This window comes from Stegostoma tigrinum, chromosome X (assembly GCF_030684315.1).
Source record: "Stegostoma tigrinum isolate sSteTig4 chromosome X, sSteTig4.hap1, whole genome shotgun sequence".
Lineage (NCBI taxonomy): Eukaryota > Metazoa > Chordata > Chondrichthyes > Orectolobiformes > Stegostomatidae > Stegostoma > Stegostoma tigrinum.
Genome location: NC_081404.1, coordinates 16,776,600 through 16,795,546, shown reverse-complemented (window position 1 = coordinate 16,795,546; position 18,947 = coordinate 16,776,600). Strand labels below are relative to the sequence as shown.

Sequence of the window (18,947 nt, the reverse complement as noted above, 5' to 3'; positions counted from 1 at the left end):
AAGCTATATAAATGCAAATCTCTCTCAGCTGTGCAAGAAGATGAGGTTGCGGGGTTGGGTCAATTAATATGCAGGAAAGGAGCTCAGGCAAAATGGTTGTCAGAAAGAGATTTCAGCTGCTCTCATGAGCTTACAGCTTAAAGAAGCCATATCAGACCTGAAATGTTAACTCTGTTTCTCTCTCAGCAGTTGCTGCCAGACCTGCTGAGCTTCTCCAGCACTTTTTGTTTCTGTTTCGGATTTCCAGCATTCACAAGGTTTCACTTTTGCATTGGCTGGAATGCAATGCCTGACGTTAAATGAAACCACACAGACAAGGACATGTATTGGAGCCCTAGTCTATGCTGAACTTGCTTATTTCAGAAGGGGGAGGCGAGAGGGGATTCCACTCCTGGTGACCATCCAGCGAAGACGCGTGCAGATCAGCCAGTGTTTGTTTGATTCACTGTGTATGCTGCAATGAGCAGCTCACTGACTGATGAGGCCCAATAACAGGGATTCCCATTCACACACAGGGATGGCACTCTGTGCTCTCCCGAATCCCTCAACCTGAGCAAGCCCAGTTTTCCAAGGTGAGCATAGGTATTTCCAATGTCCTGCCATAGTCTTCACTTCTCCCTGTGCTTGAACTGCTGCTGAGCACGCATGCTGAGGATTCAGCCCCCACACGCCTCCAATTTTTCCTTCCAATGGATGCCTGGGAAAAGTGGGACTTTTCCAGTGGGAGAATTGATTATGCGTTTGCCCCTTTTGACTGCAGGCATTTGAGGCAGCTGCAGGACAGTGTGAGTCCTTTAGATGACTCCATCCAGCCCCAACATCCAAAATGGGCCTGGCATGACTCCCCTTTACCAACATCATACCTGACATGGTCTGGAGCTGGCACAGGGACAACAAACTTTATTTTCCCCTTTCTCTTTATCTCTTCTGGAAATCTAGAGTCGAGGGAATGGAAACCAGGGCAGTTGCATGCTCCTCTTGCAGGGTGTGGGAGGTAAGGGTCACTGCTGGGGTCCCCTCTGACTTCGCTTGTGAGAAGTGCACCCAACTCCAGTTCCTCAAAAACCGTGTTAGGGATCTGGAGCTGGAGCTGATGAACTCCAGATCATTTGGGAGGCAGAGGGGGTGATAGAGAGGAGGAGGTCACACCCAAGGTACAGGGGAAAGGTAGCTGGGTGACTGTCCGGATGGGGAAAGGGAACAGGCAGACAGTGCAGGGATCCCCTGCGGTTGTTCGACTCAGTAATAAGTATACTGTTTGGGATACTGTTGGTGGTAGGGGAAATGACCTACCAGGGTAAGGCCATAGCGGCCAAGTCTCTGGCACTGAGCCTGACCCTGTGGCTCAGAAGGAAAGGGAGGAGACTGGAAGAGCGATAGTGATAGGAGGTTCATTGGTTAGAGGAAAGGACAGGAGATTCTGTGGTATCGAGCGAGAATCCCGGATGGCACGTTGCCTCCCGGTTGCCAAGGTCATGGATGTCTCGGATCGAATATTCAGGATTCTTAAGGGGGAGGGAGAGCAGCCAGAAACCGTGGTACACATCAGTACCAATGACATAGCTAGGAAACGGGATGAGGACCTGAAAACTGATTACAGGGAGTCTGGTTGGAAGCTAAAAGCCAGGATGTGCAGAGTAATAATCTCAGGATTACTACCGTGAGACTAGAAATAGAGAGCAAGTGCAGCTGAACACAGGGCTACAGAGCTGGTGTAGGAGGGAGGGCTTCAGATATGTGGATCATTGGGATACATTCTGGGCAAAGGTGGGACATGTACGGGAAGGATGGGTTGCACCTGAACTGGAGGGACACCAATATGCTGTGCAGGAGCTTTGCTAGAGCTCTTTGGGAAGGTTTAAACTGGTTTTGCAGTGGGGTGGGAACCGGAGCTACAGATCAGAGGATGGGGTAGCGGGTGTACAGGCAGATAGAGCAAGCAGAGAGTCTGTGAGGAAGGATAGACAGTTGAGAGGGAAAAGTTGCAGTCCGTGTGACGGGTTGAAGTGTGTAGGGTGACAGGCTTAGAGCATGGATCAGTACTTGGAGCTATGATGTTGTGGCCATTATGGAGACTTTTATCAAGGGCAGGAATGGTTGTTGGATATTCTGGGGTATAGATGTTTCAAAAGAAATAGGGAGGGAGGTAAAAGAGGTGGGAGAGTGGCATTGCTAATCAGAGATGGTATCACAGCTGCAGAGAGGGAGGTCATGGAGGAGGATTTGTCCACTGAGTCAGAATGGGAAGAAGTCAGAAGCAGGAAAGGAGCAGTCACTTTATTGGGAGTTTTCTATAGACCCCCCAATAGCAACAGAGACACTGAGGAACAGATTGGGAGACAGATTTTGGAAAGGTGCAGAAGTAATAGGGTTGTTGTCATGGGTGACTTCAACGTCCCTAATTTTCTTTATTCATTCACAGGATGAGAGTGCCGCTGACCAGCCAGCATTTATTGTCCGCCCCTAATTGCCCAGAGGGCAGTTGAGAGTCAACCCCATTGCTATGGGTCTGGATTCACATGTAGGCCCAGACCGGGGTAAGGATGTCTGTTTCCTTCCCTAAAGGACATTAGTGAACCAGATGGGTTTTTCCCAACAATCAGCAATGGATTCACGGCCATCATTAGATTCTTAATTCCAGATATTTATTGAATTCAAATTCCACCATCTATCAAGGTAGGATTCGAACCTGGGCCTCAGAATGTTATCTCCCTTAATGTCAACTGGAACCTCCTCTGTGCAAACTGGATGGAGCTGATTTTGCCAAGTGTGTCCAGGAAGCATTTCTGACTCAGTACGTAGATAGGCCGACTAGAGGGGAGGCCATATTGGATTCGGTGCTTGGATGGATGGATTTCTGACTCAGTACGTAGACAGGCCGACTAGAGGGGAGGCCATATTGGATTCAGTGCTCGGCAACAAACTAGGTCAGGTGTCAGATCTCTCGGTGGGAGAGCATTTCGGTGATAGTGATCACAACTCCCCGGCCTTTACTATATTCATGGAGAGGGATAGCAGCAGACGGTACAGGAAAGTATTTAATTGGGGGAGCAGGAATTACAATGCTATAAGGCAAGAACTACAGAGCACCAATTGGGAACAAATGTTCTCAGGGAAATGCACGACAGAAATGTGGAGATTATTAGGGAGCATTTGCTACAAATACTGGGCAGGTTTGTCCCACTGAGGCAAGGAAGGGATGGTAAGGTGAAGGAACTTTGGATGACAAGACATGTGGAACACCTAGTCAAGAGGAAGAAGGAAGCTTACTTAAGGTTGAGGAAGCAGGGATCGGACAGGGCTCTAGAGGGTTACAAGGTAGCCTGGAAGAAACTGAGGAATGGACTTAGGAGAGCTAGAAGGGGGTATGAGAAAACCTTGGCGTGTAGGATCAAGGAAAACCCCAAAGATTTCTATACTTGTGTGAGGAACAAGAGGATGGTCAGAGTGAGGGTAAGGCCGATCATGGATAGTGGAGGGAACTTCTTTGTGGAGTCAGAGGAGGTAGAGGGGGTTCTTAATGAATACTTTGCTTTAATATTCACCGGGGAAGGTAGATGGGAGGACAGCATGAAACAGGCAGATATACTCGAACAGGTTTATGTTAGGAAGAAGGATGTGCTAGAAATTTTGAAAAACATGAGGATAGGTAAGTCCCCTGGGCCAGGTGGGATATACCAAAGGTTTCTACGGGATGCGAGGGAAGGGATTGCTGCCCGTTTGGCAATGATCTTTGCACCCTCACTGTCCATTGGAGTAGTACCAGATATTGGAGGGTGACAAATAGTCAAGAAAGGGAACAGGGATAATCCTGGAAATTACAGACCATTTAGTCTTACTTCTGTGGTGAGAAAATTATTGGAGAGGATTCTGAGAGATAGCATTTATGATTGTTTGGAAAAGCATATTTTGATTAGAAATAGTCAGCATGGCTGTGTGAGGGCCATAAGCCTTATTGAATTCTTTGAGGATGTGACAAAACACATTGATGAAGGTAGAGAAGCGAATATGGTGAATTTGGATTTTAGCAAGGCATTTGATAAAGTGCCCCATGGTAGGCTCATTCAGAAAGTAAGGGGGCATGGGATTCAGGGAAACCTGGCTGTCTGGATACAAAACTGGCTGTCCAATAGAAGACAGAGGTTGGTAGTAGCTCGAAAGTATTCAGCCTGGAGTTCGGTGACCAATCGTGTTCCACAGGGATCTGTTCTGGGACCTCTGCTCTTTGTGATCTTTATAAATGACTTGGATGAGTAGGTGGAAGGGTGGGTTAGTAAGTTTGCTGATGACACGAAGGTTGGTGGAGTTGTGGACAGCGTGGAGGGCTGTTGTAGGTTGCAACAGGACATGGACAAGGTGCAGAGCTGGGCAAAGAAGTGGCAGACGGAATTCAACCCAGAAAAGTGTGAAGTGATTCATTTTAGAAGGTTGAATTTGAATGCAAAATGCAGGGTTAATGGCAGGATTCTCGGCGGTCTGGAGGAACAGTGGGATCTTGGGGCCCATGTCCATAGATTCCTCAAAATTGCCACCCAAGTTGATAGGGTTATTGGGAAGGCAAATGGTGTGTTGGCTTTCATTGGCAGGGGAATTGAGTATAAGAGCTGTGAGGTTATGCTGTAGCTCTACAAAACCCTGGTTAGACTACACTTGGAATATTGTGGTCAGTTCTGGTCACCTCATTACAGGAAAGATGCAGAAGCTTTAGAGAGGGTGCAGAGGAAATTTACCAGGATGCTGCCTGAACTGGAGGGCAGGTCTTATGAGGAAGGGTTGAGGGAGCTAGGGCTTTTCTCATTGGAGCAAAGAAGGATGAGAGGTGACGACAGAGGTGTACAAGATGATGAGAGGCATAGATAGAGTGGGTAGCCAGAGACTTTTTCCCAGCGTGGAAATGATTATTACGAGGGGGCATAATTTTAAGGTGGTTAGAGGAAGATACAGGGGAGATGTCAGAGATAGGTTCTTCACACAGAGAGTGGTGGGCATGTGGAATGTGCTGCCGGCAGTGGTAGTGGAGTCAGATACATTAGGGACATTTAAGTGACTCTTGGATAGGCACATGGAGGATAGTAAAATGTAGGGTATGCGGGGTAGTTTGATCTTACAGTAGGATAATAGGTCGGCACAACATCGTGGGCTGAAGGGCCTGTACTGTGCTGTACTGGTTCTGTGAACTGGGGTCTCCAGGCAGTGCTCTCCTGGAACCTTAACGAATACCAGCTCATTTGCCAGTACGCAGACTGCTGTAACAAAGAGCCGGTGGCTTTGTCTGTGACCGGCCTAACCAGCTCGTGACTTCTCAAGAATGTTTCACAACTGCCAAATGAATGTTTTGAAGAGAAGGAAACGGACAATGCCAGAATCAAATGAATGATTTGGTGAGGCGAACTCCTCTCTTCCTTGATGCTGCTGTGACTTGGTTAGTGTGACAAAAGTGGCCTTCAGGCAGGATGGGAGAAAAGGAAGCTGGATGGGCTTGGTTCAGCGTTGCTTTGAGGTGCCCATTGTCGAACAACGGGCTGATACTCCATATTCAGGACGACTGCTGGGGAATGGCCGCTTCACTGCAGTATTGGACGGCGCGGAGCTTTCTCTCCAAATTCAGTTCTGGGTGTGGGCAGTATTTATGACCAGGGGGCAGTTAAGGATCAACCACATTGACGGATCTGGAGTCACATGGAAGTCAGACCAGCAGGTTCCCTTCCCTCAAGGGCCATTAGTGAACCAGATGGGCTTTCTTTTAACAACAATTTGTAATTTCCAGATTTTTTTATTGAATTCATATTGCATGATCTGTTTAGGTGGGGTTTGAACTTGAATTCCCTTGTTATAATAGGCCACTACCTTCCCCTAACTACACCTTGAGAGTGCTGCATCGAAAGCATTGTGTTGCATTGTATGAAACCAAGAGCTGCCCATGGCCTAGTGACAAGACTGTGATTTGTAATGTACCACATTTTAGGAGACAAAAGTAAATGGTCTCTCTCTCTCTCTTTTTGTCATTGGCAGTGTGGATTTTTTAAGCGTTCCCGATACAATGACACTGTCCCGCAATACCATGCTGTGCGGATAGGCAAGGAAGAGCGACAGCTCCACATGGATGAAAAAAAGACACAATATCAGAAGGAATGGATGACTCACTGGATTGACAGTGATGGCTACTCATGAACCTTATTTATTTTTGTATACTTTGACAACGCGCCTAAAAAAAACCCCACCACCAACATAAACCATGTATGTTTCTGATTATAGCAACAACCAGCTGCACTGAAAAATGAGCAAGGTGACATTTTGAGACAGTGGGAGCTACAAAATTTGTGTCTGAGCCCCAAAATTGCTACCGGACAACTTTCTGTTGTGATCCTTGTGTGCCCTTTGCTGGTGCTTGTGACTGAACCACTAACAGACTTGGTGTCATTTGTATGAGTTGGTTACACAAATAATGAACCCTCCACCCAACCCCTTCGACTAAAGCACACCTCCGTTATCCTGCCCCGTCTTCCGTTTCTGTCGAGGGGATCAGACACCGTTTTGGTTTCAAAGCTCAGTCTAATACTTGTGAGGGAAAGCAGGAGTTTGCCAATTTTGACCTGATCCATTATGAAACTGACTATAGAGTTTTCTAATTCTTGGTCAGCATATATTTAACTGACAGGGGCTTCCCTGACAGATGTCCTGAGTTGATGTTTCACTATTGATAACACGTAGAGCAAGCCCAGATGTTGACTCACGAAACCAACTCACCCCAGCGTGTGTCTGACTGTTCTGATGCTGACTGTCTGAGACACGTTGATGCCAACGTGCTCGGGCAGCCAGCTGGAGCTGAAGCGCCAACTCACACAATAGGGCAAGCAGAGGCAAAGGCAACACGCTGAAAATCGAGTGGCCCTTTTTAAGAAATAGCGAACATATGGAAACATGAGAACCTGCGTTTGGCATGACACTCGACAGCTCAGCACCCGGAAATTTGCTCGGGTATAGGAAAATTGCGGGTGTCGCTAAAACAACAGTGCGAGCACCGCAAGACTCCACAAACAGCCAGGACACAGACTCACACAGAAATGAACAATTCGGCCCAATTCCAATCAGTCAATGCCAGTGTTTGCATTTCACTCCCTCCGCACCTCATTCATCTCATTCAATCAGCATAGCTCTTTTCTCACCAGCCTGTTACAGAGGTGTTATTCAGTATCCACCAACACCCTTGACTTTCCCTTCCAACTCCATTTGAATATAGTCCCCTGCTCCTCTATCACTTTTTGCTGTTGTCACACTGCCCCGAGGAGCTGTGCTTGTAAATTTCTTGTTTAATTAGAAACATGAGTATTGGTTAAAAAAAATCCAGATGTTGTGTAGTATTGTTTCTAGATAGAGGGGTAAAAAAGAGGCAAATTCTGGAGCTGGTGGGGCTTGAACCTAGGCCTTAGAGGTAAAGGCACTACCATTGCACCACATCAGTACTCCCAATTCACATATACTTCTGATCCAGTTAATTATGGGGTGAGCTGATTCAACTAACTGCATCCACCACTATAGGAACCGTAACAGGTTTCCAACAGCGAGCGCCAACTCTCTCAGCATGTGCTCCCACCAATCATTCACAGGTTTGAATGAGTAGGCACCATTACATTTTTGCACATTGCCTTCCCAAACATGGGATAGGCCAGTGGATGGATGGAGTAGGCTTCTTTTATCCTCTTCCAATGGACAATTGGTTGGACAGATCACTACATCCCCAATCCCAGCACAGTGAAAGCACGTCTTCCGTCATTTTCTGAGGAGAGAATGTTAAGTGCGGAATTTGCTTGGTAGAGCACAGGTCGGAGATAGGGCTTTGACATGAAAGGGAAGCATTCTCACAGGGGTAAGGGCTTTCAAAATGACCCCCCTATCAACTCAACCAAAGTGTGTGGGACTTTTTTTTTTCAAGATTCTGCCTTGGCAGCCTTGTTATTTGAATCTGGTGCTTGTGTCACATTAATCTTCCTGCCAACAAGTGTAAATCACCTGGACAACCTTGCAGCACACTTTAGGGAGCTGGATGGGCTTTTGGGTGAAGATGTACAAAAGGAGGTAGGAAATATCTTCAGCTCCTGCCCGCTGTTCACCCTGCTCCCAGTTAACTGAGGCCACTTTGATGCAAACACGTCCCTCAATCCAGTAGAGTTGAATAGGAAAGTAAAGATGTAATGATCTCTGCCTTTCCCTCAGTCCCTACCCTCTCCTCTCTGCATGATCTGTAATTTCTCCTCTCTCCCACCTTTCTAACCTACCTTCAGCCACCCAGACCAGGAGCGGATGCTTGGGAGGAGGTTTGGGCCAAAGTTTCATATTTGACAGCTACAGGATATACTGGTGCTATAGCCCCAACGATTGTAAAACTAGTGGAACAATGTAGAGTAATGGACTGCGTAAGTTAGTGATGCTGTATGGTCTTAACCTAATGCTTTTGAGGAGTGTAAGGGAAAATAAAGGAACCTTATTAATAATTGCTTGGCAAAATAGAACTTAAACATTTTTAAAAGGAGACATGGAGTTGAATCTTTTTGTCTCACACTCATCAGGACTGAAATGCGAGAAATCAACTTTAGAAAATTTTTACGTTTTGTTGGATTCTTTTACATTTCTGTCCTGATGAGACAAAAAGATCGAACTTCATGTCTCCTTTTGACAATGTTGAATCTTACTCAGCTTGTCATCAAATTTATATGAATGATTTGACACATCGAGCAAAGATCTATTCTTAAAAGACCATTAACCAGCCTTAGTAAATCAATCTAAATGTTTGGAAAAACTAACAATAGTAGTCTTTATTTAATTTTTTGTCAATGTCTTGTAATGTAAAATTGCTGTTGCCAATTCCTGACTCACTTCATAAACATGATGCTACAGTCTGTGCCCCAGCTGCTCACCCATTGTAAACCCTCAGCCTGCCCATACAGGCTGGTACCCTCCTTCCACACACGATTGTTTCAGTGTTTCCACCATTGCTGACTCCTGCGTCAGTGTGTCCCCATGTAACCTGGCCTCTTTCTTCTATGTTGAAGTCCTTTGGGTAACATTTGCTCTGCAACATCAACTCAAAATGGCCGCTCTCAGGACATGAGTGACAGCTGTAAGCACCTCAAACAGATCAGCAAACAGGATGGCAACTGCCCACTTTCAGTAGCTCAAGGACCTTGGCATCTCCTAGGTGACAGTTGGGCCTGTTATAAATTGTCAGATGACTTACTGAGAGGAAGATGTGGAGCCAAGGCCAGTGTTTGGCCCATAGGCACAGAGCACTGATACAACACAAGAGTGTGGAGATCAGTGGTGCCTTCAGTGAATCCTAATCCATTGTTTCTTTTTAAGAGGAAAGTCGTTTTGTCAGAAACTAAAACTGAAAAGACTGAAGGCTCCCACACAAAATAGATGATTTAGTCAAGGTTTTCTGATGATTGTGAATTGAGGTGTCAGGATTCCATTATATCTTCATTAGCAGAAGACCACAGTGTTTGAAGTATATTGAAAAACAGGAATGCGAGCAAATATAGCAAGAGTGACAAAGGAAGACCTACTTTGAGGTTTTAGTTGAGACCCTCGGTCAGCATCCTTTCCCCAAGACCCCTCTGTCCCTGTAAGACCAGCTTTGATGTCCACCATTTTCTCTCTGTGTTTTGGAGTTGCTGTCTCTCACTTCATATCTTGCCTTCAGCGTAATGAAAGGATTAACAGCCTTTGCAGTAAATGTGCAAATGACACCAAGCTTCCACTCGTCCAACTCTGGCAAGTCACAAATTGAACCACAAACTGAGGCCTTGGGTCAATGAAGTGTTAACAAATTGCACTGTCTCTGACCAAGCTTCGAAATTCCTTTGAAACAGGCAGTGATTGAAATCTGTTCCTTGTCCAGTAAATCTTAAAGTAAGCCTTCCCCTCCCACTGTGGGTAGTATGAACATTGAGTAGTATGAACAAACTCACTGCCTCATTAAACAGAATCGATCCAGCCTTACCGAGCTTGAAAAGGTTCTGGTGTGGTAATCAGAAACATACAATTCCGGCTCCTGTTACAGAGACTCAGCCTTTTGTCCTTTTTATCATTCTCGAATTAGTGTGTGCACTCGAATGTCTCGGCACATTGGAGATGTATTCGCCAAACAGGCTGATGGACAGGACTGGGTTACCAGTTGTCATGCTTAATTTGGCACCTTTTTTGCAAAGCATTTCTGTTTTGAAATGGTATACTTCAAACTTCCACTTTGGCGTTACCTCACACCTGCCCCCCTGTTATTATTGGCATCGTTTCCAGATATTTGCCTATGAACCTATTCGGAGATATGCTTGTACAGCTCTCGAGTAGGTGGGACTTGAATGCAGACCTCCCGGCCCAGAGGTAGGGTCACCAACACTACACCACAGGAGGTCAAGCACCTTTCGGCTTAGGGAGTCAGATGCTCTATTCTTGTGCCGCAAGACCAGAAGAACCTCATTTCTATCTGGAGACTAGGCCTTGCCAAGCCTGGATGCTATTGGGCGGGCCACAAACTTGCTTCGGCAGCTGACAGTCTCTGCAATTGGCTGCACTGCTTGGTGTTGGGCAGGTGGGTAGAGAAATTCTGAGGGCCTTCCTACCCCTGGGCATTGTACAAAGGTGCCACATCTGATGCCCCTGTCCTCAGAGTGTCATATGACGTCATGTTTGTTGAAAGCAAAAAATCTAGTTGGAGTTACATTTGGCTGGTTCTGTTGATTGGGGCCTGTGTTATGAGTATAGACACTGAATTCACGTCTACTGAAATTTAAAGGTAAGGTCCTGCCTTGAGCAGCGACAATTACTGTTAGTAACCCAGAGTGACTTCTTTAGTGTATGGTACTGTACAGTGTTAAATTAGATTGGTGCATCAGTTACAAGATGTGCATTATCGATCAGAGATTGAAGTCGCTTCAGTCTGCAGTGGTTCTCAATTTACAGACGAGGACCCATTGATATGACTGCATCAAACTGAGCAGGAACACTACTTCTCACTGACATGTAAATCTGCAAAATGAAGGTCTTTGTGCATTTGTACAGTACTGTATAAACATGGTGGGGGTTCGGGGGAAGGACTTGTGAATGCTGAACGGATGTTTCCCCTTGTATGAGAGTCTAGAACAAGGGGACATAGTTTGAAATAAGGTGTCTCCCATTTAGGACAGAGCAGTGAAGCTTTATTTTTCTCAGAGGGTTACCATTCTGTGGAATTTCTTGCCCCAGGGGAGTATTGGAGGTTGCGGGGTGGGGGGGATTGGATATTTAGAAGGCAGAGGTAGGTTCGGGGCTGACGAGGTCTTGGCAGGTAAGTGGCAATGAGACCACGGTCAGTTCAGCCATGATCTTCTCGAACGGCACAGCAACTCAAGGGGCTGAATGGCATCCTCATATGTGAGTATTTGGCTCTGTCCAGGCAATCCACGCCTGTGCCAACCTAATGTTGCCAGCTGTCAGGCTTTGCAGCGGACAGTCCTGCCGGGTCGGCATTGCCCAAACAGAAAATAGGATGCCAGACGATCTGGTCGCCTCTGAACCAACCTTTCTTTGCCTCATTGACTTCTGGCAGCTGTCAAAATAGTAGCTATTAATACTTTCGATAAAACCCAGCCCCCAGGCTGAAAGCACTCGTTTTGAATGGAAGGTTTTCAAAAGGGGGAGCCTGTTGGAGTACTCTCTCTGGTTGTTCCTTTCGTCCTGCACGCCAGGAGGCACCTGCTAAGCTCTCCAGCTGAAGCCTGGCTGTTGGTAATCCCCAACTCCCCCCCATCAGCCCTCCCAATCTCTTTATCTTAGCCCCTGAGGTTACACTCCAGAGTCGCTCCAGAACAGAGGGGTTAGGGGAAGTGGGCGGGTGCGGGGGTGTATTTCTGGATGCTGTATAACAGGTCTTCCAAGTCCTGGGGAGAGTTTGCACATTTACAAAAGTATACTCCTTTAGCAGAGGATGTGGGCCATTATTTCATTAACACGAATGGCTCTGAATTGATTGAAGGAGAATGCAGCGCTGGGTCAGGTTCAGGCCCTGACAGTGCTAAGTGAAAGTGAACTAAACTGCCCTCTCAGCACAGATTCAAACAAACAGTCAAAATTCCTCGTTTCCAATCTCACCTTCAAGACTCCTACTGCTTTTCATTCGAACCCTCAAGAGCATCCGCCAGCATTTACCACCCCATATCTCCTTTGCCCTCTACTCTAAGTTTTGGTTCTTTCACAGATAATGCACACTTTTCAGCTAATAATTTGCAGTGCCTGAAATCAGCTCAGAGGAACAGCTACCCACCCCCCACAAACACATCCTATCAAAACTCTTTGGGAGGTTTTCATGCATGGCTTGTATGCCAGAAGAACCATTCGTTGGGAGTAAAGAAGGAAGCATCTGCTAATCAATAGAAGGCAGTATCCGCCAAGTGGCTTCATTGGAGTAGATTGGCTGCTTTCAGGCTGTGACGGGTGGTGGGGGTGTGGGTGGGTGGAGTGGATGGCCCCTTTATAATGGAGCTGGTGACTGTCTGAGTCTCAAATAACCCCTTTGACTGTAAAAGCTGACCGCTTTTATTTGCTGATTGCAAGAGTTAGCGATGCATTGACTTCTATTTTCTCAAAGTTGGAGCACGCTGAGTTTCACATCAACGCTGTTTTGTTCTGCCTGCCTCAGAATTCCAGAAATCTTGACAAAGATTTTGTTTCTTTTTATCACTGAGGTCAAATATCCTGCTCCAGTTTCTCTCAGTTTGCTTCCTCACCACTGTTCCTCCCTCTGCTGTAATCTCCTGATATGTTACTCAACAAATCGTGAGTATTTGTGTTGTTAGCAACAGCTTTTTCATTTGGGAGCAATTTTGTCAGACAGAGTTATCTCATTGGCTAGTTGCTCATGGTGTGGCTGTCCTTGTCCTAATCGTGAGCAACATTTGATTGGCGGATTTGTTCAAATCCACACTCCCTTTTTGAGTGTAGGGTCATATCAGCAGGACAGAAAAACATGGCAGGAGGAATTGGCTATTCAACACTTTCAGTCTGCTCCCCCATTCAATCAGATCATAACTGATCATCCAACTCAGTCCCTGCTCCTGCTTTCTCCCCCTGTCCTTTGATCCCTTCCGAAGTGATCTTCTGTCCAACATGTTGAAGATTCTTACACTCAAATGATTCATCCAGGGAGCTCTGCACTCACTCATCACACCACACTGAGGATGGAAGTTATATAGAATCAGCTACAGTGTGGAAACAGGCCCTTCGACCCGACAAGTCCATACCGACCCTCAGAGCATCCCATCCAGACCCCCACCCCCCTCTATAACCCACCTAATCTCCACAATCCCAGGAAATGGGTGAGTCTCAGAGTCCACAAGCCCATGGCAGATCTGCTTTGTGGGAATCGTGAGGGTCTGCAGGATTTGCACCTGTGATGTCCTGAAAAAGTGTATTAGCGTGGTTATGGATCCATTATCGCAGCTACCCCCTCAATCCTGGGCAGCTGGAGACGCCTATAGGGAACAGGATGCCAGTTTAGACCAAGCGGCTGGTGAAGGGTGGATTTGTGCAGGATACCAGTGAGGCTGGACAGGGGAGGGTGGGGTAAATCCTGAAATAGTGCTCAGCTGGAATTGTTAAAGTCTGCAGGTTGTAAGAACCTAGCACCTAGAAAAGTACAGCACAGTACAGGCCCTTCGGCCCACGATGTTGTGCCGTGGAATAATTCTAATCCAAAAGTAAAATAACCTAACCTACATTCCCCTCAATTCACTGCTGTCCATGTGCATGTCCAGCAGTTGCTTAAATGTCACTAATGACTCTGCTTCCATGACTACCACTGGTAAACTATTCCATGCGCTCACAACTCTCTGGGTGAAGAACCTCCCTCTGACGTCTCCTCTATACCTTCCTCCTAACACCTTAAAACTATGACCCTCATGGCAGTCAATCCTGCCCTGGGGAAAGGTCTCTGGCTATCGACTCTATCCATGCCTCTCATTACCTTGTATACCTCGATCAGGTCACCTCTCTTCCTCCTTCTCTCCAGAGAGAAAAGTCCGAGCTCAGTCAACCTCTCCTCGTAAGACAAGCCCTCCAGTCCTGGCAGCATCCTGGTAAACCTCCTTTGCACCCTCTCCAAAGCCTCCACATCTTTCCTATAATAGGGCGACCAGAACTGGATGCAATATTCCAAGTGTGGCCTCACCAGGGTTTTGTAGAGCTGCAGCTGTAAGAAGGAGAGTTAATTGAGAGATGGTGGAATTCTGTAGCGTGGACATCTCAGGTAAGACTGATTTAGAGTTGAGGATGGTGAGATCAATTTTGATCTCTGAGTAAGGAGAAAGATATCCTCCGAAGGGTATCAAACTGTGTAAGCTATGGCCTACGGGGAGAGACAGTGTTTCATACACAAATGGGTTTGCAATGAGAATGATTTCAAATTGTTCCCCTGTGCCTTATTGAGAGGTGTAGACTGCCCTGGAATGAACAACCCTAGCTGTAAATTGTCCTACCCATTTATAAAGCTATCAAAGATGCCTGTGATAACCTTTTATGGAATGGATTTGATGCTGAACCCAGTGGGACAGTACTTGTGTCTGCTGTGACCAACCTGTGTCAATATACAGAAGTCTTTGCAGGGCACATTGGCAATGTAAAGTGTTAAAAAAAAACTGTCATAAAATTAGAACTTCTGTCCTGCGTCTCTGTTGTTTCACATCCTGACAGTCTGTCACAATCGGTGAACAGCAAATATCTGTTAACCGTTTTGCCCTGGGGTTTTGTGCCTTACTTTGCTCGCTGTCGATCCTTTACATTTTTTGTACACTTTTTGTCACACTTTATTGTGCCTAGTGATTGACCAGTTTCTGCCATTTAATCTGATTTCTTCCTCCAGCCCTTGCACAACATGTCACTTGAGTTTAGAGGGGCAGAAGAGCAGATCCAGCAGGTACAGCGATCCATCATTGCCACTCCTCAGTCTAAGACTTGATCCCACCAGATAACTGAATAGTTTAATGGTCTGGCCTTGTCAACGTGGCCCATGGTATGTTATGGTGAGCTCTTCAGATTGATGATCACTCTGTGAGAGGAGTTTAACATCTAGCACACTTGGCAATTAATTCACAAGACAAAATAGATGAAGAGTTACAGTTGGGGGGGAAGGGGATGAAAGGAATTCCAGTACATTTTTATTAAGGCATCCATGATCCTTCAAATGTTAATGATTACTGATCAAACTGGCAGCCAGAATGCCTCCCCTTATCTCACCTCCCTCAGTAGCAACCTGAGCTATCAATATTAACCAAGGCAGCAGGGAGATCAATGATTCTGGAGTTGCACTGGTCAGTCACTAGTCACGACCATTCACGTGAACATTTTGACATCGCATGACCATGCAGCCACATCCCCACGTACAATGGTTGTGTGATAGTACAGTTCAGCTGAGATAATCAGTGTTCCTTTTTAAGACAAAAAAAAGTGGTTGTATATAAATCTATATTTGAGTGTGGTTGCTTTGTATGTTTTGTTAACAAGTCTTTTCTTCATTGAATGTTTGTCAAACCGTTTACTTATTTAATGTCCAATTCTTGGAAATAATTAAAGAAATGGAAACATTTGGGATCTCATCATCTTTTGTGTCATTCAGCGTTTGTGTCTGGGGCTTCTCAGTGTTCCCAGTGGATCATCCACAAGTCCTGGGGGTTAGACACTCCCAGATATCCATCACCCTGCCCCAAGGTAAACAATGTCTTGTCATCTCAGTCCCAAATCATCAGCTGCTTATCCTCAGACTGTGCCACTCCTTTCACAGTCGGGGGGTGGGGGGCAAACAATCTCTCAGGATTGACCCTGTCAAGACCCTTCAGAATCCTGTCTGTTTAAATGAGGTCACCTCTGAATCTTCTAAACGCCAGAGAATATATCACCCCAATTTACTCAGCCGCTTATTGTGGACCTCATCCCAGGGACCCTTCACTGTACCATTTCTAATGTAAGTATAAACTTCCTTAAACACAGGCCAAAACTGCACCCAGTATTCCAGGTGTGGGCTTATCAAAGCCTTTCCATTGTAGCAAGACCCCATTATTCATATTCCACTACTCCGCAATAAAAGCCAACCGGCCACTTGCCTTCGTAATTACTTGCTGTACCTGCACACTAAGTTGCTGTGTTTCTTTGGCACGGTGGCTCAGCGGTTAGCACAGCTGCCTCACAGCGCCAGGGGCCCAGGTTCAATTCCAGCCTCGTGCATCTGTCTGTGTGAAGTTTGCACATTCTCCCTGTGTCTGCGTGGGTTTCCTCCGGGTGCTCCGGTTTCCTTCCACAGTCCAAAGATGTGCAAGTTAGGGTGGATTGGTAATGCTAAATTGCCCGTAGTCTCCAAGGATGTGCAGGTTAGGGTGGATTGGTAATGCTAAATTGCCCGTAGTCTCCAAGGATGTGCAGGTTAGGGTGGATTGGTAATGCTAAATTGCCCAGTCTCCAAGGATGTGCAGGTTAGGGTGGATTGACCATGGGAAATTGCACATAGTCTCCAAGGATGTGCAGGTTAGGGTGGATTGGCTGTGGGAAATTGCACGTAGTCTCCAAGGATGTGCAGGTTAGGGTGGATTGGCCGTGGGAAATTGCCTGTAGCGTTCAGGGATGTGTAGATTAGGTGGGTTATGGGGGATGGGTCTGGGTGGGATGCTTTGAGGTTCAGCGTGGGTTTGTTGGGCCGAAAGGCCTGTTTCCACACTGTAGGGATTCTATGATCTTCTATTAGTACACCCAAGTCTGTCTGAATATCAATATTTACACATTTCATGCCTTTTTAAAAAATATTCTGTTCTTCCATTCTTAGGACCAAACTAAATAACCTTATACTTGTCCACATTCTACTCCACCTTACTGTCTGCTCACTTTAACCTGTCTATCTTCCCTTACAAATTGTCTGTGTCCTCTTCACAGCGCACTTAGTATTGTCAGTGAACCCAGATACATTATTCCTTGTCTCTTTGCCTGTCCATAACACAGATTGTAAATAGCTGAAGCTGAGCTTGTATCAGTTCACTAGTCAATCCTATTCTCTGCTTTCTGCTGTTAACTAATCCTCTATCCATGCTAATATGTTGCCTGCACTTCAGGAATCCTAATCTAGCCCATTAATCTTTATGGTAGCACCTTAACTGAATGACTTTTGGAAGCACCAAACCTATAACATATCAACAGAAATTATTGCTTAAAGTTAAATATATCATTGTCCAGTGTGGGAGATTATTCAATGAACCAATTACATTATCAGTGTTGTGCCCTACCGACACAGAACCATCTTTTTGAGGGTTGGGATTTTTGCCTGCTTGCATGATATATCCCTCAGTTTTCAACATACATTTGTTTAAGAAGATTAAACTGTGCGATTCCACCATCCATTTCACGACTTAAGCCCCTCTTAACGAAAATTAGAAAGTGCTGGTGGATACTTCACTCGCTGGTTTCATGGGCGGAACTGACTGCTCACCTTAGGATGATATTGGCTGTGTTCCCGCTGCCACAGACTAGCATATCCTCTAGAGGGTGAAATTCTCTGTTCATCCCCAGTATAGAAAGCCCTGGATACAGGCAAGCACCAGGAAGTTTGGAATGTTTTCTCTAGCTATCAAAGGAGTCTGCCTCAGAATACAAATGTCGTGTTTTTGGGTCTAGTTACAGTTCGCAACATCCAGAATTGTCCAAAAGTGAAACCTGTTCACATTTTTTTCTCTCAGCGAGGCTGATGTTATGGAGATCATTGTGTTGGAACTTAGGGTGCAGGGTGTCAAGTGATCAAGGATGTTTGGGGACTCGTCAACTGAGGTAGTATGAGCTGAGGTTAGAAACAGGAAAGGAGAGGTCACCCTGTTGGGAGTTTTCTATAGGCCTCCAAATAGCTCCAGAGATGTAGAGGAAAGGATAGCAAAGATGATTCTCGATAGGAGTGAGAGAGACAGGGTAGTTGTCATGGGGTACTTCAACTTTCCAGATATTGACTGGGAACACTATAGTTCGAGTACTATAGATGGGTCAGTTTTTGTCCAGAGTGTGCAGGAGGGCTTCCTGACACAGTATGTAGATAGGCCAACAAGGGGCGAAGCCACATTAGATTTGGTACTGGGTAATGAGCCCGGCCAGGTGTTAGATTTGGAAGTAGGTGAGCACTTTGGTGATAGCGATCACAATTCTGTTATGTTTACTTTAGTGATGGAAAGGGATAGATATATACCACTGGGCAAGAGTTATAGCTGGGGGAAAGGCAATTACGATGAGATTAGGCAAGATTTAGGGAGCATAGGATGGGGAAAGAAACTGCAGGGGATGGGCACATTAGAAATGTGGAGCTTATTCAAGGAAAAGCTCCTGTGTGTCCTAGATAAGTATGTACCTGTCAGGCAGGGAGGAAGCTGTAGAGTGCGGGAGCCATGGTTTACGAAGGAGGTGGAATCTCTGGTCAAGAGGAAGAAGACGGCTTATGTTAGGATGAGATGTGAAGGCTCAGTTGGGGCACTTGAGGGCTACAAGGTAGCCAGGAAAGACCTAAAGAGAGAGCTGAGAAGAGCCAGGAGGAGACATGAGAAGTTGTTGGCGGATAGGATCAGGGTAAACCCTAAGGCTTTCTACTGGTATTTAAGGAATAAAAGAATGACAGAAGTAAGATTAGGCCCAATCAAGGATAGTAGTGGTAAGTTGTGTGTGGAGTCAGATGAGATAGGGGAAGCGCTAAATGAATATTTTTCAACAGTATTCACTCTAGAAAACGACAATGTTGTCGAGGAAAATACTGAGATACAGGCTACTAGACTAGGTGGGATTGAGGTTCACAAGGAAGAGGTATTATAAATCCTTCAGAAGGTGAAGATAGATAAGTCCCCTGGGCTGGATGGGATTTATCCTCAGCTCCTCTGGGAAGCCAGGGAGGAGATTGCCGAGCCTTT

The 18,947-nt window shown here is 45.9% G+C and overlaps 1 protein-coding gene across 4 annotated transcripts in view; it reads left to right on the top strand.

Annotated features, from left to right (window-relative positions):
* LOC125448209 (integrin alpha-7-like) overlaps nucleotides 1-15,573 on the top strand; it is a 184,049-nt gene extending 168,476 nt beyond the window's left edge. For 3 of the 4 annotated variants that reach the window (XM_059643436.1, XM_059643435.1, XM_059643438.1), the window contains one exon: nucleotides 6,013-15,573. In XM_059643436.1, coding sequence (XP_059499419.1) covers nucleotides 6,013-6,171 — 159 coding nt within the window. In that variant the 3' untranslated portion in view covers nucleotides 6,172-15,573. The remainder of the gene's footprint in view (nucleotides 1-6,012) is intronic. The other variant, XM_059643437.1, reaches the window with a different exon arrangement.
* Nucleotides 15,574-18,947: the final 3,374 nt, after the last annotated feature.